Source organism: Felis catus, chromosome C1 (assembly GCF_018350175.1).
Source record: "Felis catus isolate Fca126 chromosome C1, F.catus_Fca126_mat1.0, whole genome shotgun sequence".
Taxonomy (NCBI): Eukaryota; Metazoa; Chordata; class Mammalia; order Carnivora; family Felidae; genus Felis; species Felis catus.
This window is the reverse complement of record NC_058375.1, coordinates 131,611,930-131,634,017: the sequence shown is the minus strand read 5'-3', so window position 1 is coordinate 131,634,017 and position 22,088 is coordinate 131,611,930. Positions and strand designations below refer to the sequence as shown.

Sequence of the window (22,088 nt, the reverse complement as noted above, 5' to 3'; positions counted from 1 at the left end):
TCAAAGATAAGTTACTTGTTACTACCTACTGTTGAGTTTATCAGTATATATGCCACTCTTCTAGGTTTATAAGTAAGAATAAGCACCGAAGCTGCAAAAAAAGGTAAATTATCCAGAATGTATACAGGCTAAAGAATTCATCATGGCAGTTCTAAGATCTGGGTTAATGTGTTACTGCAGTCATCTAGCAGTCCTTCAAATCTTCACTTTATTTTGTCATAGATCTAAAAAATTATGTGGAATTCATTTGTCAGGAAAAAAAAAAAGGTAAAATTTGTATCATCTCGGGATGCCTGGGTGGCTCAGTTGGTTAAGCATCTGTCTCTTGATTTCAGCTTTAGGTCATGATCTCATGATTCCTGGGATTGAGCCCTGTGTTGGGCTTTGCACTGACAGTGCAGAGCCTGCTTGGGATCCTCTCTCTCCCTTTCTCTCTACCCCTTCCCTGCGTATTCTCTCTCTCTCTCTCTCTCTCTCTCTCTCTCTCTCTCTCTCTCTCTCGTGTACACGCGCAAAATAAATAAGCTTTAAAAAATCCGTGTGCCCTTTTTCAAGGAGAAGAAATAGCAAGAGTTACCACAGAAAGCCTTGTGCCTGATGTCAGTGCCCTTACTCAACAATGGATAGTCTTTCTGAGCTGTCTTACCACTCATGACCTTCCTTCTCCACTTCAGCTATCCCATCTCCTTGAAGTCCCTTGGATACTTCAGGCCTGCTTATTTCTCCAAGCATGTTTCTTCCTGGAATGCTCTTTCTCCCAGATAATGACATGACTCAGTCATTTTCTTTTTGTTAGTCTTCATGGTCACTCTGTTAATACAGCATTAACACTCTTATTTGAAATTCCTCCTTCACACATATTCTCTATTTCCTTCCCTTCCTTATTTCTCACTATAGCACTTCTTACCCTCCAATAAAGTATTTTTATATTCTTTTATTATATGTCCTGAATCCCCAGTTGGCCATTAGCACATGAACTCAATGAGGAAAGGGATTTATGTCTGTTCCATTTATTCGTATAAACCCTATAAGCTCAGAACATGACAGGCATTAATGCATGTTTGTTGAGTAAATGACTACATAAATCCTTTCTTAAATTAGATTTTCCAAGAATTAGAAACTGCACCCATAAAGATTTGATTACAAGTGGTTTATTTGGGAGATGATTCCAGAAACCACTAGTAGGTGGGTAGGGAAGTTACCAAGGTAGGGAGGAAAAATAGAAGTACATTATTGAGCAGGTTACTGCAGGAATGGGATCCATTATACCAGGAAATTCTATGAGGTAGTACAGAATACCTAGAGTAACCCCCCAACAAAGGGGAGAGTTGGGATATTTATTCACCAGCTAATAGCAGTCATTTGTTAATGTCTCTCTTTAGGAAGAGAGGGACATTATTGCCCTGAAAAGCATTTCCAGAGTGGAGTCAGGCAGAGTCACAAGTACTTATATTTAGAAGTCATCGGCTTAGACGTGGTGGATACCAAGGATGTAGAAGGGCCCTGATGTCATAGAGTTCAAATCCATAAACCAGAAAAGACTTCATCACTTAGGGGTTCAAGAATCTAAGGACATCACTATAATTGAGGGACCCTGAACGGCACAGTGTGTTGTTTCTCAATTTGTAATAAATCCCTTGTATTCAGCTGATACCAGATTTAAATATGCATTAAAATCATTTGAAAGAAAATACATTGATAAAAGGGAATCTTGAAGACAAGTATGTGAAGGACAAGAGGCCATACTACCATGTATACACATAATTAGATCATAGTCTAAGGCTCAACAAGTATTGATCACCATCATCTAGCACAACTGTTTCCTCTTCTTATTAGTCTCTTTCAGTATTTTTTTATAGATGGTCATTTGGTCCTTAAATATAAAGCCTATGTTATCATCCTGACTTTCTAAAATCTGCTCTTTTGAAATGATTTTGCACATGAAAATAAGAGACGATTTGACAATAGAGACTAAGTAAGTTAGCAGAAAGTGAGATCGGCCATCAGACAGTGGTGTTGCTAAAACATGCTTTTTCTTCATCTACCTTTTCCTTCATAGTGGAAGCATTATTTCTCCTGATTATTGTAAACCATATAAACTATGGCTTCTCTAAGGTATTTGGGGTATGGTGGAGTAAATAAAACTATCCTAGATGTAAACTTAATATTTTTCTTAATCTATGATGAAAAACAAAGGAATAATTAAATGCTTTACCTGTTTTTGAAAAGAACTTAAAATGATTCAGTGTAAAAGAGGTCTAAGAGAAAAAATTATACTACTTAATACTAACCATACTAAAAAAACTAACAGTACTAGAAAATTAAAAATATTTCCATTTTAGTGCAATTCTCCATGAATTTATACACAAAAATGAATATATTTTAATGAGATCAAAATCCTAAAAAAAAACCTGAGTGCATACTAAGTGATGAAGTGATGTGTGTTTGTGCATATTAAAAAAATGTATGCATATATACATATACATGTATGTATATATACATACATATATTTGCATATATATACATATATTTACATACATGGATGCATCTTGACCTTAACTTTTCAAAGTATTAAGGCACTAAATTTTAGATCAAATCTAAACCTCTAAGTAGGAGTATTAAAAAGAAGAAAAATAGTATTTGAATGGTTTGTTACTCAATTTTATTAACACATTTTTGACTCTGACATTCTTGGCTGAGTTCATTATGCACTTTACAAAGCGTATTGGTTAGATAAATGATTTAGAGCAGTTGCTCAAAACCAAAGAAATTTCTTTTTAAAAAGCTATCTCTGGGGCACCTGGGTAGCTCAGTTGGTTAAGTGTCTGACTTTGGCTCAGGCCTTAACCTCACAGCCCATGAGTTCAAGCCCTGCATCAGGCTCTATGCTGACAGCTCAGAGCTTGGATCCTGCTTCAGATTCTGTGTCTCCCTCTCTTTCTGCCCCTCCTCCACCCATGCTCTGTCTCTCTCTGTCTGAAAAATAGATCAGAATATTAAAAAATCTTACTCTGCTCCTAATGTTCCCCCATACACAATACTACAACAAAGATACTCCATTCATTATAATTAGTAGTTAGAAATATTTTTTACAGAGATTAGCCTAGGAACAAAATAATAAGAATATAGGAAAAATTTTCGTCAGTTTTGGTACCAATTCCTACAAGATTTCAAATGGACACACAGTTTAATACTCAATGACAAACGTAACTATACATAAATTCTGATGCTTACGGGGATCTGCCCTACAGCTAGCATTCACTTATACTCTCTCTCTTTTCTAGGTGTGGCACTTGTGTGCATGCACATGTTGTATATATAGTCTTAGAGATAATTAGCAGTATCCTTTGTATACATTTATAACTGGTATCTACATACTGATTGAAGGGTTGTGTGTGTGTGCGTGTGTGTGTGTGCACACGTGCATATATCATTTTTTACTTGGTTTTATGAGATGAATATCTCTCACCCCACCGCAGACATTTATTTAATATATATATAATTGTATGTTTGTAAGTAAATGAAATTTTCTGTCAATTGCCCTCTTTCTTCACCTCCCACCTGAGTTTTATAATCCCAAAGAAAGGTTTGGTAGCTATTTTACATTAAAAAGTAGTCTGGTTCTTTATGTTCATAATTACTGATTGATATAATCACAAAAACTCTAAGTGTGAATGATAAATTTATAAATACACCTTATGTGAGAAATACTTTCAAGAATATCAAGCAGAAAGAATCTTTCACTTTGTTAAGTAACTAACAAATGTGTCACATTCGATCTAAGAATGTTAGTGCCTGTACGAGGAACCTGAGAATGTATGCCAAGGACAAGATAAGACATAAAGACTATGAAATATGAAATGAGGTGAATGTCACTGAAGAAGACTCTATTGAAACATATATGCATATACTTAACTGTAGAAGAAAGAATTTTTATTGTGAACATTATCTTCCTTATTCAAATTGGAAAAAAAAATATATCAAGACCTTAAATACCAAACTCTAGAGAACTCTAGCTAAACTAAGGCACATCCACAAGATAAATATTATACAGCCAAAGAAATGGCATTTGTAAGAATTTTTAATGACTATGACTTAGGGAAATTATTTGTATGCAATTCTTAGTAAAATATATAGTGCACAATATGTAATTTATTTATTTTCTTAGAGAAACATAATGAAGATTATGATATGTGGCTGTGAGTTGTTTGTTTCTACTTTCCTGTATTACATAGTTTCACACTTCCATAAAGAGTACTGTATGTGTCACTTATACAATTAAAAAAATACTATTTTCTTTTTTTTTTTTAATTTTTTTTTCAACGTTTTATTTTATTTTTGGGACAGAGAGAGACAGAGCATGAACGGGGGAGGGGCAGAGAGAGAGGGAGACACAGAATCAGAAACAGGCTCCAGGCTCTGAGCCATCAGCCCAGAGCCTGACGCGGGGCTCGAACTCCCGGACCGCGAGATCGTGACCTGGCTGAAGTCGGACGCTTAACCGACTGCGCCACCCAGGCGCCCAAAAAAATACTATTTTCTAGGGAGAATAATACAAGCAAAAATGGTTTATAGATATGATAATTAAACATATATGCAGATAGTAAAATTAAAGTACACATTTGATTAAAAGACTCCAGGTGTCTTGTAACCTTTCAAATTTTAGGATTAGGAATGTGATTCCCCACAAAATTTGAGGGTCTTATATGATTAATACTTACATGTGACCTTGAGCAAGTTACCAATACTTGATCTTTGTGTATAAAATAAATAGGATGTGGGGCCTCTGGGTGCTCAGTGGGTTGAGCGTTTGACTTTGGCTCAGGTCATGAACTCATAGTTGGTGAGTTCAAACTCAGCATCAGGCTCGCTGCTGTCAGTGTAGAGGCCACTTTGGATCTTCTGTCCTGCCCTCTCTCTGTCCCTTCCCCACTTGCACACTCTCTCTCTCAAAAATAAATAAATCTGTAAATAAATACATACATACATACATACATACATACATACATACATACATAAACAAGATTCCTCACAATGTTATACTAAAATCATTTAATATTATTCACTTAAAATAATAAGATTATAAATGTAAATACCTAAAGCAGTGCCTGCAATATAGCAGTATTTTAAATAAATATCACTTTTATGGACACCTGGGTGGCTCAGTTGGTTAGGTGTCCGTCTTCAGCTCAGGTCATGATCTTGCAGTTTGTGAGTTCAAGCCCCATGTTGGGCTCTGTGTTGACAGCTTGGAGCCTGGAGCCTTCTTCAGATTCTATGTGTCTCTCTCTGCTCCTCCCCTACTCACATTCTGTCTCTCTCTCTCTCTCTCTCTCAAAAATAAATTTAACATTAAAAATAATAAAAAAATAAATAAATATCACTTTCTTCCTCCTAAATTCACATAACTTGTTGAAGATAAAGTTGGTATTGAAATCCACATCTTCTAAGTTTTTATTTACTATTTGCTAATTTTTACTATTTTTTCTATTTATTTACTATTATTGTTATTTAAGTAACTAGTTACTGAATAATTACTACTACTGCTTAATTATCACCACATACTATTTATTAAGCCAGATGTTCAGTACTATGTATTTCACTTTAATTCTTAGCCTTTGGGAAACTGAAGCACAAAGAAGATACATAATTAGTTTAGGGGCACCTGGGTGGCTCAGTCGGTTAAGCATCGACTTTGGCTCAGGTCATGATCTCGTGGTTCATGGGTTCGAGCCCCACTTTGGGCTCTGTGCTGACAGCTCAGAGCCTGGATCCTGCTTCAGATTCTGTGTCTCCCTCTCTCTCCTCATCCCCTGCTCGCGCTTTCTCTTTCTCAAAAATAAGCAATAAAAAAATTAAAAAAAATAATAATTACTTTAAATCGTACATGAGTAGGAGACAGAATTAGGATTTAAATCAAATTCTGACTTTAGTGCTCGGGTCTTTTCACTATGCCTCACTATCGCCCCCCAAATCAGAGTTTGATATTATTCATCCAAAAATGTAAAGTGATTTGAGCAATTGTCTGATGACTCTGATTTAACAGGGTTAGGCCAACTACAGGAATATAACCAACTGTATATTTACAAATATTTTGGTAGACTCCCTTTTTAGTTGCCTTGAATTGCTTTTAAAGTAAAACATAGAATCAATACTTAGAAAAAAGATAGGAAAAGGCTTTTTTGATTTTGTAAGCTGGGTGAGGAAACATAAGTGGAATTGCTACAACATGACCATCAGAATCTGTAATGGGGATTCAAGGATGACTCTGAAGCACGTTGCCCTACCTGTACCTTCGTATTTTAGAGGTTTGGGTTCCTCTTCCTCTCTGGTTCACAAATGCAAATTTGTTTATACAATATTACCATACAAGCTGTCAAGACAACAGGCTGTTGAGAAGAGAATGATAAATGGGATAGAAGGGGTTTGGCAGGTGATGTGCAGTATGTTGGCAAAGACGGAATAAAGCTGTCTCCCCCCAGTTCACAACCATAAAGTCACAATACAAATTTCTAAATAAGAAAAAAAAATCACAAATTCTTGTCAAATGTAATAGATGGCATTACAGGATGTAATATGACACTTTCTAAAACTGCATAATGTGAATTCACAAAAATTTCCACTGAAAATTACATTGCATTGACATATAACTTTAGAAATGTCATTATTGGAGCTTCCAGAGAGCTAGCTTATAATAGATTCACCTCTTTATAAAGAAAATATGTCATCGGCAGTTTGTTTTACTTTATCAGCCTTTCTCTTCTCTACCTAGAAGAATAATATAAAAGTTCAAAGAATAAATAAAAATTCAAAAGTGAAGCAGAACTAGTAGGATCCCCCTGGAACAAGCTGCAGCTGGCATTGTTAAGTCTGAACTGCTGGTGCATCCACATATTCTTTCCACTTCCCCTAGAAGAACAGGCTGTGCATGTAAGTGTTCGTGGAGGAATATTACCCTGATTGATGAGAAGTAACATGAAATTAATTCTCAGATCCACCAAACATTGCGCAATGCAAAGCAAGCTGCGGCTTAGAGGCTGTAATAGCATATGTCCCGTAGAGAATATGCTCAAAAAATGCAACCCTCACTTTGTAGTGTTTGTACCGTCTCCCATCTTCATGGAAGCCTGGATTTGCAAATTACTTTTAAATAAAGACTAATTCGGAGGCTTCTTATGGGAACAGATCGCATTTCCCAGGTAATTATAAACCAATGAAATAGCCTGGGAATGATGTAAGTCAGCACACACAGATAAGAACATTAACATGAAGTGTCTCTAATATTTTTTTTTATTTTTGAGAGAGACACACACAGAACTTAAGTGGGTTCCAGGCTCCGTTGCTATCAGCACAGAGCCCGACGCAGGACTTGAACTCATGAACTATGAGATCATGACCTGAGCTGAATTCAGACACTTAACCAACTGAGTCACCCAAGCGCCTCCAAGGAGTCCCTAATATTTTTAAGCAATAAAATAGTATAATGTTTGCCTTAGTCAGGACTCTCGTCCAATGCAAACCAGTGGCAAAATAAAATTTCTGCCTTGATTCCAGGGAGTAGATGGAGTTAACCTCAGGAACAATTTGGATACAGGTATTTACAAAGAGCCCTATCATCTTTTCTCCACTTCTAAGTTGCTTCATACTTTATTGGTGCCTTCTGAGAATGTTGTTTTTATTGTGGTTTTTAAAATGACCCATGGCAAAAAAAAAAAAAAGCAAACCATAAGAGGCTCTTTTTTTTTTTTAATGTTTATTTATTTTGAGAGACAGGGAAAGAGAGTAGGGAGGGGCAGAGAGAGAGAATCTCAGGCAAGCTCCATGCTGTCAGCACAGAGTCTGATGCAAGGCTCAACCCTATGAACCATGAGATCATGACTCAGGCCGAAATCAAGAGTCAGGCACTTAACTGACTGAGCCACCCAGGCACCCCAAGAGACTCTTAACTATAGAGAACAAACTGAGGGTTGCAGGAGGGAAGGTGAATAGGAGGATGGGCTAAATAGGTGATGGAGATTAAGGAGGGCACTTGTTAGGATGAGCACTGGGTATTATATGTAAGTGATGAAACACTAAATTCTGCTCCTGAAACCAATAGGACACTATGTTAACTAACTAGAATTTAAATAAAAACTTGAAACAAACAAAAATAAATAAAAATAAACAGTGAAATAAAATGATCCATGGAAATTTAAGGAATAATACAATCTCAAAAGGAAAGAAATAGTCCCTCTTTCAGTAACCATGGAAATTACCTCCAGTGGCTTTAATTGGCTTTGTTAGGTTTTTTAATGGAGACTCCTAAATTGGCTACCCCTATAACCAGTTTTTATTTACCTCTTAGAAACAGAACCCCTAAATCTCAGGTTGACGCATTGCTATTCAGAATAAGTCATCACATTTCCCATCTCCCTTTATAGGGAGCTTTCATCATGTGACTAAGTTCAGACTATTGAAATTTAAGTAGAGGTGTTATATGAGACTTCCAGAAAGACCACGTTAGGTTCTTTTTTGTTTTTGTTTTTGTTTTCTCAAAATAGAAGGGCTTCTTCTTTTGCTTTCTTGGTCTTTCTATTTCAGACCTGCAAGGCGATAGCTAGCCATTAGTTAAGAATAAATTGATAAAAATCTGTGTTCCTGAGGATATTGTCTAGCCACTTATTATCCTTGCACTGCTCTCCTCCTTACATTTAATACTAAAGATGAAAAAATCATCTATCAGGTATAAACTGTGAAATATTTTCTTTCTCTTTCTTTCTTTCTTTCTTTCTTTCTTTCTTTCTTTCTTTCTTTCTTTCTTTCTTTAAACACGGGTGGTGCCTGGGTGGCTTGGTTGGTTAACTGTCTGACTTCGGCTCAGGTCATGATCTCAATGTTTGTAAATCCCAGCCTGGCATTGGGCTCTGTGCTGACAGCTCAGAGCCTGGAGCCTGCTTCAGATTCTGTGTCTCCCTCTCTGTCCTTCCCTCTCTTTCTCTCTCTCTTCCTCTCTCTCTCTCTCTCTCTCTCTCTCTCTCTCTCTCTCTCTTTCACTCACTCAAAAATAAATAAACATTAAACATGAATAACATGACCATTGTAAACTAATTGTGGTCCAGGGGAAGATGCCTCTCTGGGTCATAAGGTCCTCTCCTGTGACAGAAGAGGCAGGAACAGTAATTTCAAAAAGACCAAAAAAACTCAGCCACTAATAATGGTATATATCTAATATTTACTATATTCATGTCACCAAAAAGTATGTGTCAGTAGATGCTACCTGCTATAGAAAATAAGGAAAAGAATATGTTCCCTTATCATTGTTGAGGAACTCATAATGTCAACGAGGTTTAGAACTTTTGTAAAGCAGCATTTATAGGTGATTCATTTCCATATGATACTAACAGAAACATTAAGGAGAATTTAGACTGGGAGATCAGAACTATACAAAGTTGATTTAAAAAAAATAGAAAGAATGACATAAAGAAGTTATGCTCTGTCTGATAGCTAACAGATCGTCATCCTGCCCCCAATGGAGGACAAGGATGTCTACAAAAGAAGGTACTCCAATTCTGGTGTCATACTTCTGACTCTATGACGTTATAATCTGGAATAAAAGAAACAAGTAGCTACCATGACTGAGGTTATAGTTTACTGTTCTCACAGTTCTTTTGCTTCAGTGTTTCTATGACTATATTTACTGGAGTTTTTGTTTTTTTGTTGTTCTTTTTGGTAACAAAAGTTGTTACATGTTAGTTATCTATTTGTAATCATGTTTCCTAAACTAGAAGATGGAAAGGGGTGATTACAAACAAAAAACATTAGCAAGGACAACAAGCCCCCCACATCCCTGGTTTGTTTTTTGTTTTTTGTTTTGTTTTGTTTTGTTTTTGTAGAGATGAATTGCCAGCATTTCTTAAATCACAAGCTAAAATCTTCTTACTAAATTTTCTCTAAAATTAATTTATGTAATATATTTTCAAATTGATAGCCAACTGAGTTCTATACCTCAAGATATAAATTTTCCCAAGCCATTTTTTCCTAATCAGCAATTGAATAAAACACATGACAAATTTACAAGTGATATTTTATTTTCTAAAGCAATAATACAACATTACTAGTGTAACAGTGAACAATTTCAATTTTCTAGATATCTATTGCTTCATTAAAATACTATTTTTTAGGATATTTAATATATAATATATACATGTGATAGGCATCATGTCACATATTCACTGAGGATCTTAACATTTTCCCCAATAATATAATGTGTTATTTTGTTCTCTGCTGCAGAGCTAACCAGAAAAAATGAAATGTGTTATATATGAAAGGCCAACATATAACATATTATCACTACTGAATATTACTGGAAACATTTTAGTGGGATACATTTTTTTGGGATGTTCTCAAGAGGAAAAAAAAAGTAATACAAGTAGGCTGAAACATTATTTAACTCTGGGATTAAAATAAAACCTTTGGCACCTCCAAAAAGGATGAAATTTTAGACACAGTCGTTTATATTCTATATTCTCAATTATGTATACTATAGTTGGGATCTATAATAAAATACTAGTTCACTTGTATTTTTTTGAATGTCATCTAAAATTTTCAAAAGGTATGCTTTTTAAGGGTGGGCAAAGCTAACTGTATCTTTGGGTCGGAAAGATATCAGATGATAACAAAGTGCACTTTAAGGAAATCCAGTACTCTCATTAGGACTGAAATCACCCGAAAAATGAAGACAGATAATTGCAAACTGATACTACAAATATCTAGCACAGGACAGAATGAGGGCATGATAGCCTCAAATGCCAAATAAAGAAATCTCTGGAGATACATGTATGTGATATAAACACAGACGTACACATATACACATACTACTGCCTATAATTAGTATGGAACATTTAAATCTCAATGCCCCAAATAAGTAGTGTTTTTTTTTGTTGTTTTGTTTTGTTTTGTTTTGTTTTAAACAAGAATTATCTTTCAGACTGCCCTTCTGTTCTGAATACACCTGAGCATTCAGGGAGTAAAATAATTCTTTACCATACTATAATCATTTGGACTTTTCAAATGCCTAGCAATTCTAATAATAAAGTCATTTTTAATTAAAATAAAATAAAGTGCTCAGATCTGAAATGTTCAGTTTGATGAGTTTTGACAATTTTATGCAGCATGTTTGTTACATTAAATTCCCCTAGAAAGTACTCTTGCTCACCTTTTAGTCAATTCCCCTAGCATTTCTCTCTACAACCACTAACTCCTCTCTATCACCACAGATTATTTTTACTTGTATTTGGGTGTGTTATAAATAGGTGCATATACTATTCACACTTTTGTTTGTGAATTTTTCATTTGCATGACGTTTTAAAAAGATCTCTTAGTTATGTCTTAGTAATTCATTATTTTTTTATACCTAAGTAGTTTTCAGTTGAATGGATATATTCTCACTTTGATTATTTTAGAAGTTGATTATTATAAATAAGGCTGCTATAACCATTCTTGTACAAATTTATTTTGTTAACATTTGTTTTCATTTTCCATGAACACTTAGATATAAAATTGCTGAGTTATAGGGTAAATACATGTTTGCCCTTTTAAGAACTAGAATAGACAGTTTCAAGTTCTCTATATTGTCATGAAAATTTAGTGTGGCTTCTTTGATTTGAGCAATTTCCTTAGGTGTGTAGTGGTATCTCATTGTGGTTTGAATTTGCATCACCTTCATGATCAATGGTTTTAAGAACCTTTATTTGCCATTCAAATATATTTTTATTTTATAAAGTATCTTTTCAAGTCTTTTGTCTGCTAATGTGTAAGGTATATAGAAAATTTTATATATTCTGGATCTAAGTAATTTCCCAGATATATATGGTGCAGATGTTTCTTAATATGTTGCTTGCCGATTCATTTTCTTAATGATACTTTTTAAAGAATAAAACATTTTAATTTTGTTGAAGCCCAATTTACTAATTTTGTATTAATTATTAATGCTATTTGTGCTCTGTCCAAGAAATATTTGCCTACTCCAAGATTATTAAAATATTTTTCCATATTCATTATGTTTATCACCATCTCAGATTTTTTAAGTTTATCCATTTTTGAGGGAAGGAAGGGCAGAGAGAGAGAAAAGAGAGAGAGAGAGAGAGAGAGAGAGAGAGAGAGAGAGAGAGAGAATCCCAAGCAGGTTCTGTGCTGTCAGCATGGAGCCCAATGAGAGACTCAACCCATGAACCATGAGATCATTACCTGAGCCGAAATCAAGAGTTGTATGTTTAAATGACTGAACCCCATCTCAAATTAATTTTTTGTATGAAATATTAGGTTGAGATTTATGTTTTCCTTATGGATAGCCATTGTTTCAGCAATATTTGCTAAAAAAGACTTTCTTTAGCTCATTAAATTGATTTTGTGCCTTTGTTGAAAATGAGTTGACCATATATATTTGTTTATATTTCTGGTTTCATTTTGTTTAACCCTACATTTTCTCAATTATCATAGCTTTATAGCAATCTTTGAGATCAGGTACTGTAAATTCTCCAATTTTTTTCTTCTTTTTCATTATTGATTGATTATTCTAGATCCTTTACATTTCAGTATATTTTAGGATAATCAGTTTCTTCAAATATAACTTGCTGGAATTTTGATGGGGGTTCCATTAAATCTTTACACTAATTTCAAGAAAATTTTAACAATTTGAGTTTTCTAATCCATGAACATGATATATTGTTGCATTTTCTTAGGTGTGAATTCATTTATTCTCAGTAGTGTTTTACAGTTTTCAGTATGAAGGTATTATACAAATTTCACTAGTTTTATTCCTAGATATTCATTATTTTATTGATGCCCTTGTAAAAGTTTTATTTTTTTAGTTTCATTTTTGGTTATTGCTAACATAGAGAAATATAATCAAATATATATATATATATATATATATATATATATATATATATATACATATATATATATTCATTGTATTTATATCCTTTCTAAATTCACATATTACTTTCAGTAGTTTTTACATTCCTTTGGATTTCTTTTGGTATAATGAGAAAACTAAATTTCTCTTCCACTCCTGTATCCCAGCCCTCTTCTCCAGTTCTTGCTCACAAAGACATTATTACTATTATTTTCAGAAATAGCCCATGCATATGTAAGTGGCAATAGGATTGCAGTAGATACTACATAGTTTTACATTTTGGTAGTCCCTCCGGGAGGATCAAATGTTCAAATGTGTAGTAGTATCTGTAATTCATGTGGGAACATAGTAAATAAAAAAAAAAAAAAAGTTTTCAAATCCTCCATTTGTTTTCTCCATTCTTATAAATAAAAAAAAAACTACATTGTTCCAATGCTATTTAATAATTTGAATAAATAAAAACTTTTATATAGTGTGATCATTTTATATTAATTACTCTAAAGTATTATAATGTGGAATTCTATATGTTCTATTCTACAGTTAGGTTTTTGGGCCAGTGATTTTCAATCTTGCCTAGTCATTGGAATCAGCTGGCTAGCTTTAATAAAAATACTGATGTCTTGGGGCGCCTGGGTGGCGCAGTCGGTTAAGCGTCCGACTTCAGCCAGGTCACGATCTCACGGTCCGTGAGTTCGAGCCCTGCGTCAGGCTCTGGGCTGATGGCTCAGAGCCTGGAGCCTGTTTCCGATTCTGTGTCTCCCTCTCTCTCTGCCCCTCCCCCGTTCATGCTCTGTCTCTCTCTGTTCCAAAAATAAATAAACGTTGAAAAAAAAATTAAAAAAAAAATACTGATGTCTGGGATCTACCCAGATTTTATTGATGTGGGATATTGACTGGGCAAAGGAATTTTTTTTTAATTCCCCAGGTGATATTAATGTGTAGCCAATTTGATAACTGCTATTTTACCTTGCTAATACATTTTCTTATTAAAATATATTTATATTATATTTATATATTATATATAATATAAATATATTATATTTATATTTAATCTCCTCAAGGGAGACTTTAAATGAAGAACAAAGTCTATATGGTCTGTATAGTTTGTATTTCTTACTTTTATAGGCAGTGTCATTTGGAATGCATATGGAATACATAATAATTTGGAAACATAACATTTGAATAGCCTTGCATAAGGCAATTAAACTTTCAGTGTTACTGCTTCTGTATGCCCTAACTGAAATCTTAGCAATCAACTGTAACTTGTTTTTGTTAAGAAATAAAGTAAGTGCAGATCTCTTTCAAACACAAAATATGATACAAATATTTAAACATAGAAAACAAATGTACAAACGGGATTTAGGAGGAAAAAAAACAAACAAACTCCAAAACGCTTATTGTATTGATACTCAGTATCAAATGCGAACCTTGCATAGCCATGGGGAATTGCTTGGGGCCAATGTTGTAATTCTAGGTCACATAGTCTGTTTGATCCAGTCTGATCTTTCTTACTTTCTTATATTCTAAAATTTTTAAACAATATTTTAAAATAATGCAAACAACATATAGAGAGGAATTAATAAACTTAATCTTAGATAAGCATAGAGTAGTGGCTTCAGAAAAGTTTGTTTTAATTGCTAAAATGAAACAACCATATACATAGTTCAGTACTGAACCCCTATTTTGAGTGGTCATTATTGAAATTCGAATCATCCTAACACATTTCTTGACTGAGTGAAATGTGAAAAATGCTGTGTTAGACTTCTGCATATTTTAAGCCAATTTTATTATTTTTTTCTCTTATTTACTTAATTTTATTTTTTAAATATAATTTATTGTCAAGTCAGCTAACATACAGTGTATACAGTGCTCTTGGTTTTTGGAGTAGATTCCCATGGTTCATCACTCACATACAACACCCAGTGATCATCCCAACAAGTGCCCTCCTCAATGCCCATCACCCATTTTTCCCCTCCCCCCACATCAACCTTCAATTGTTCTCTGTACTAAGAGTCTCTTATGGTTTCCCTCCCTCTCTGTTTGAAACTATTTTTTCCCTTCCTTTCCCCCATGGTCTTTTGTTAAGTTTCTCAAATTCCACATATGAGTGAAAACATGATATCTGTCTTTCTCTGACTGACTTATTTCATTTAGCATAATACCCTCTAGTTCCATCTGCCTCCGAAGTCAAGGGAAATAAAAGTAGAAATGAACTATTGGGACTTCATCAAGATAAAAAGCCCCTGCACAGCAAAGGAAACCATCAACAATACTAAAAGGCAACTTATAGATTTTAAGCCAATTTTAAACTCTAATTTAACGTGTAACACAAGTGAAAAGGATATACCACAAAACACAGCACTCAACACAGTGACACAAGTTAGGTACTGACTAATCATTAATAGGCAGGTAGGCTGGAGGAAGAAAGGGAGGGAAGGAGGAAGGGAAATACAGGCTCGTTATATGTATTTATATATAAGGACTATCTATCTGTAGAAAATTTTGAAAGGTTTGAAAAATTTGAAGTCTATCATGAGAATTTCTACAGAAATGTATATTTTTCTGTAGTGAGATCTGGATATAAATTTTTCCATTGTCATTTAATATCTTTGTAATATTGGAGAAATTTCTTAAACTCCTTGAAACTTATTTTTCTCATTATTTTAACTGCATATAATAATACTTCTTAGGGATGTTATGAAGGCTGAATATGATCATGTTTTAGGAAAATGCTTAGTCAAGAGGTCGTTTGGATCCTTAATAGATGTTCATTATTTAATTTTCCAATTATATCTAAATCACTTTTGCTTTCATAATTTTATTTGAATTTTACAAGACATATTTTAAAGCAAACACCACCAAATTGCTTATCTTCTCCTTTAATCTATTTTATTCGTCTGAGTTGTTAAAGTCACTGTCCATCTCTAATACACCTGAGAGTAAGGAGTCAAGATAGGGAATGTGTCCTAATTTACACATTAGCATTTACAATTTTATTATTGTTATATTATTGAATTCCTTCCATCTTTAGCTTTCAGACCCTTGGTAATCAGGGTGTTTCATAGATCAAGGACAGTGTTATCACTAGAGAGCTTCTTAGAAATCCAGATCTACATAATCACAATCTCCATTTTAGCAAAATTCCGAAGTAACTTATATGTGTGTGCATTAAAGTTTCAGAAGCACTGCTTTAGACCGTATACAGTTAGCTATTACTCTTGTGAAAATTTAAGAATATATGACCTAAGATTTAGATATATTCTTATTGCATGCATTCCGATTCTGGCTCAATTCTGGACACGGGTTTCTTGTAAAGAGCACTGAAGCAGGAGTAAACACACACACACACACACACACACACACACACACACACACACACACACATTGACTGTGCCATTTAATGGTAGTAAAACTTCATCAGCTTCTAGACTCTAAGTCTCTGTTTTGTCATTTGTAAAGTGAAAGGCTAGTTAATCCCTGGCCTTGTACTCAGTGGGATTGTTTAGAAATCAAATGACATGATACTTCATTAATTTTCAAGGTCTGTACACTGCAGGTTCTATTATAATCTATGAGTTTAGATCAGTTGATAGGTTGATTATGAGTAAGAAATTCTTAGGGAGGAAGACAAGATGACAACCTCAGAGTCTGACTAATAACCATTTATTTTTGCTGTCTTATGCAAAAAATAGAAGGTGGCTTAGGGAGGGAGTATCCTAAATAGAATGGTAGTTCTTAATAGTTTTGATTTTTTTGATTGATTTGTGTTGACTTTGTTTGGGTGGGCCAATCAATTGCTTTATAATTGGCTAGTGATGAAAGCATGACTGATAACATAAAACAAGACAGTAGGATGAATTTTATTTAGCACTTCACTTCAGTTTTTCCTAGAGATGCTTCTCAGTTAGTAACTGAATTAAGGTCTGAGGAAATGTCATACACCCTGAATTTGGCATGGCAGTAAGGATATTGTGAGGGATATCTTCATGGAAGTCAGTGATGCAAACTCTGATTCTTTCTGTTACAGACAAAAAGACTTGTGGACCTCATGAATTCCAGTGTAAAAACAACAACTGTATTCCAGATCACTGGCGGTGTGATAGCCAAAATGACTGCAGTGATAATTCAGATGAAGAAAACTGTAGTAAGTAGCTGTTGCTTGAGAACACTGTGAGCATGAAGCATATTCAATAAGCAGGAGAGCAATGTTTAGTTCAGTTAAGGTATGAATTTGAACCTATCTGTCCCGCAGCTCACATTTTTATAAATATATTCACATTTGGACAAGAATATTCGGACTAAATTGACCTGAATCTCAAATGGTGGAATTATTGAAATGTTCATACTGGAAGTTATTTTCCTGTAGTTATCAGAATTGGTATGAAAGTGTCATGAGGTTTAGTGCAACCCATTAGTATGCAACACAGTAAGCCCTTGATGCAAGTTCATACAAAGAGCTGAATGATGTGGAGACAGTACAAAACATATCATTCTTTAACGGATGGTATTCATTTCATTTCAGTCTCAAATCCTTTTACACTACAAATTTACCCAAGAGCATCTTTCGGCAAAATATCATTTATTCTCTCTGGAGTAGAGAACACCATATGTATTCAGGATGCTTTTCTCTGAAAATAGAATAACACTATTATCATCATCTGCCTCCTGCATTTTTATGTAATAAATTTAAAAGACAATAATTGTCCAACAATTTTATTTTCTAAAAAGTGTGGCAGTATGTAAAATTGTGACAGCATGTTTATATTCTAACATTAATTTCTGAATATATTTCTTACCAGCATTTAAACAAAAAAAAAGCAATATAATCATGCTTAAAATAAGATAATAATCAAATTCCATTTATTAAATATTCTGCTACTTCCAAAAAGGATTTGGTGAAAACAAGTGTCTACTCTTATTTATTTATTTATTTATTTATTTATTTATTTATTTATTTAGGGAATATGGGGGGGGGGGGGGATATAGAGAGGGAAGAGGCAGAGGCAGAGAGAGGGAGAGAGAGAAAATCCCAAGCATGCTTTACACAGTCAGTGTAGAGCTCAATGAGGGGCTCGATCCCATGAACTGTGAGATCATGACCTGAGCTGAAACCAAGAGTTGGATGCTTAACCGAGTGAGCCACCCTGGTGCCCCCAATAGTATTTAATCTTATACATTAGTCTAAGAACAATCATTTCCCAAGATACAGGAGATGAAATAGAAACTGTTACATTAAAGCATAGGAAGAGGTTATATAAAAATATATAATTAGTAGAGTCATAGCCTTCATAAACCACTTGGATATTCAGTTTGCAAAATATCAACTTTTTAAAAATAACTTTTGAACTTTAATATGACTGGTGTTTGAGGATCAGGTCCATTAACTGTGAAATCTCTGGATCGTTATGATTATGGAATACTCTGATTATGGGAATTTTTATTACTCCATCATATATGTGTCTCTCAACTGATCTTACTTAGAGTGTTCTAGATTCTTTTAATCAGTAACTCTGAAAAAACTTTATATAGCAGATTTTCAGATTCTTTCCAGTGATTAAAATAAAAACCTAATGAGGTAAGAATGGCAGGAATAGAAGAGTAAATGCAAAAAAGAAGCAATTACATATACACTCTCTATTTAATTCACTTCCATTTCAGAGCTTAAATATACATATAACTACTTAGCTTAGTTTGGGATACATTTAGTGTTAATTGTCAATAAGATACCTGAGAAGAATAGCACAATGACTGAAAGAGAGGGTAAGTGAGAAGGCCACATTAGAAACTTACATCTTTGAAAACCCTTTATTCAAGGAGTGGTTGAAATTATATAGAAGTTAAACTACTGCTATAACTGGAGAAGAATGGGAGGAAGAATGAAGGGTGGAGATAACCTGTTTCTGAGTCTGCTGGGGTTTCCAAAGTGGTTGGGTATGATTTTGCAAGAACTCAAGGAGAAGGAACACAGCTTCTCACTTGTCTCTGGGCAAACAGTGAGAAATCACTGTAGCCATCACCACAGAACCCTTAGGAAAAGCAAGAGAGTGCCTGCAATATCAAGCATTGCAGTATAAAATACCCCATTATGTGTGGTCCACTTTTAGTCCCCATTCACTCTGGGCATGTGGCCTAAGATAACAATGTTGATGAATTTGCAGAGGCGAGAGGACAGTGAACAAGAATGAAGCATATTATAGTTGTGACATGGAAGGATAGAGGGGATACACAGGACCAGTATCAGAACTGATAACATATTAAACGTGTAAGAATGTGTGAGAGGAAGGCTCAAGGGATCAAGATAATTGAGTGGTGTTTGACAGTACCATCTGAATAGACCTGAAGAAATGAGAAAGTTTAAACATTGAAAATGTCAACAGTTCTACATGGGCAGAAGTGGAGCCTATGAAAAGAGAGGAAAGAATACAACATAACTACATAAAGCACCAAGAAGTTGTCATATATAGGTCAGCAGTAGAACAATTACTGCTCCTGTGTAAAATGTTATCGAGATATTTCCCATTTTTTTAACTATCTATTGAAAGTTTTATAATTTTATTTAATTATTATAATTTTAGAAGTGTGTAATTACAATAAAACTGTATTATATATGCATATAAATTATTATTTATATATTATAATCAGGACTATATATATATATCACATCATATATATATATATGTATATCTTTATGTTTATTTATTTTTGAGAGAGAGAGAGAGACAGAATGCAAGCAGGGGAGGGACAGAGAGAGAGAGGGAGACACAGAATCTGAAACCGGCTCCAGGCTCTGAGCTGTCTGCACAGAGCCTGATGTGGGGCTCGAATTCACAAATGGTGAGATCATGACCTGAGCCAAAGTCAAACATTTAACCAACTGAGCCACCCAGGCGCCCCCAACACATATATATTTAATTTAAATATATATAAATGATAACACTATACCCCAAAAGATAACAGTATAATGTTACCATATTGTCTAAATATCATTAGTCAACTGTATGCATTTTGATTCATATTTGAGCAATTATTGTTAGCAATTATTAAGTAGTGGAATATAGCAGAGATAGCAAATTAGCCTTAGTGTAAAAACAACAGTAGCATTTTTTTTATGTGACCACATTCTATCAACCAACACTCACGTGCATTCCATTGATGCACTCATTCCCTTATCGCATTTATCTGAGTTCCTATTTAAATGTCTGCAGACAGGGTAGGGAGTAGAGCTATTTCTCAGGGTTTAGCACAGGGCCTGACACATTTATAATATTATCAGTGTATTTTTAAAATCGCTTTTGGATTTTTGTGTTTATGAATCTGATATAATGAGTTTACTTTTTAAATTGTGTGGTAAACACTCCAGGCATAGATATGGGAAGAGTTTACATCATAGTGAAGCAATTAACTACCAGCTATGTTTTCAATCTAATATGCTTTCTCCTTTTTTATATTTATATAGCATAATTAGTCCATTGTCATTTTCTTCATCATCTGCTGATCGTTTCCCTTGTAAAGTGTTCAGCAGGGACACTTTGCTCCAACAATGATTTATGCTCTTAGAAACAAGAAAATTTTATTGTCACTGGAGTTACTTTGTCATCTGTTATCAAAGGTTTGAAAATATCTGACAAGTCTCAGCACCTATGCTATCTTTATCAGCAATAAATGTAATGTATGCGGCATGTACACCTGCTAAGTAACTGATGTGCAAAATAAATTATTTCATATCTTTTCATTATTAAGAAGTAGTGAACAATCGAATAGATATAAAAGCACTAAATAACTTGATCAGCCAGATTACAGTTTTCGTAGAGAGACAAGCTGTGTCTGCCTTATTTGAATTTCTAGTACTTTCACACTGAATTTATATCAGAAGATTATTTGTATAGCATGTCAGTTATACTAATTGTATTCTAAAAATTCTCCTCAGATGCTTACACCCACATTTATATAACTTTTGAACTTATCACCAAGGGTTTATGATAATATACTCAGCAGAGAAATTGGAGTCTGGAAGCCTTTCTGCTCTGCCACTAACTCTGTGGCTTTGAAACTCACTTTTATTTTCTAAACTTAGTTTTTTTTTTTCCATTTTGTGCAAGATAGCTTCCAAAGTTCTTTTGAGTTTTGAAGCTGTATGCTTTTCTTCCTTTAGTATTGAAGGAAATGACTTATCTATATAATGCCCCTATTTTTTATTTTCATTATAGAATCCAGATCAGCCTTCCAAAATATCCTGTGAAGGCTTCTTTGTTGTTGATTTGGCATGTTTAAATGAGACTTATGGAAAACCTGGTTAATTTTTCATGCGTGGGGTTCCCTATCTACTTTAGATCTGGAGACATAGGCAATATCAGAAAAAGTTAATGTGAGAAAAACATTTTGGAAATACTGGAGGAAATTTCAAATTCAAATTTTCTTTCCAAATGGGTTATCTTCCAGGTATGATCATTTTGCTCTTCTTTTCAACAAAAAAGCTAACTATCATGCCAACATCTAAACATTGGTCTTTTACTTTATCCAGAAAAGATCAAAGTTAAGAAACAGCAAGAGAATGCAATCCCTCAGGACCTTGTCTCATAACTTAATTACGGTTTTCTCAAGAGAAAGTTTCATTTTGAGACATCCAGTGGCAAAAGATTCTGAGGCATACAGATGAGAGTTAAAAACAGACTTGCTATCCCATTCTTGATGACATTTGTATATGTATAAATAATTCATGATTATTATTCAGAAGTGGTTTTTCTGGCATTTCATGCTAGAAACATACATATTTTCATATGCACTGAAAAAAATTTTTTTCCAAAAAATCACTCAGTTCCTCTCCTCCCCTATTAAAACAGAGTAATTAGCAATGTTAGCAAAGTCTCTATAGAACAAGTGTTGTGTGGAATTACTGGGTGAATGCTTTGAAGTACTTTATAACTTTATAACTTGTTATCACCTTAGATCAGCAACATCCAACCCTGCCTATAGAAAAGTGTGTCAAAGTCTGTGATGTCATTTCTGTTTAGCACATGATGAACACACTTGTGTTTAATTAGCATAAAGTCAAGTTAGAATATTAAAGGATAAATATATTCTGTTCAGACATCTCCAAATACATAAATTCAAAGTTTCTACTGCTGTTTCTTTTAAACATCTAAGTGTGTGTTTAAAAAATTCTCTCTGATTTTTAATGAAAATCATTTTGATT

The 22,088-nt window shown here is 34.1% G+C and overlaps 1 protein-coding gene across 1 annotated transcript in view; it reads left to right on the top strand.

The window, feature by feature from the left end:
• LRP1B (LDL receptor related protein 1B) overlaps nt 1–22,088 on the top strand; it is a 1,940,511-nt gene that overhangs the window by 1,758,050 nt on the left and 160,373 nt on the right. Inside the window, exon 69 of the mRNA XM_023259298.2 lies at nt 16,923–17,039. Within this exon, the coding sequence (XP_023115066.2) occupies nt 16,923–17,039 (117 nt within the window). The remainder of the gene's footprint in view (nt 1–16,922; nt 17,040–22,088) is intronic.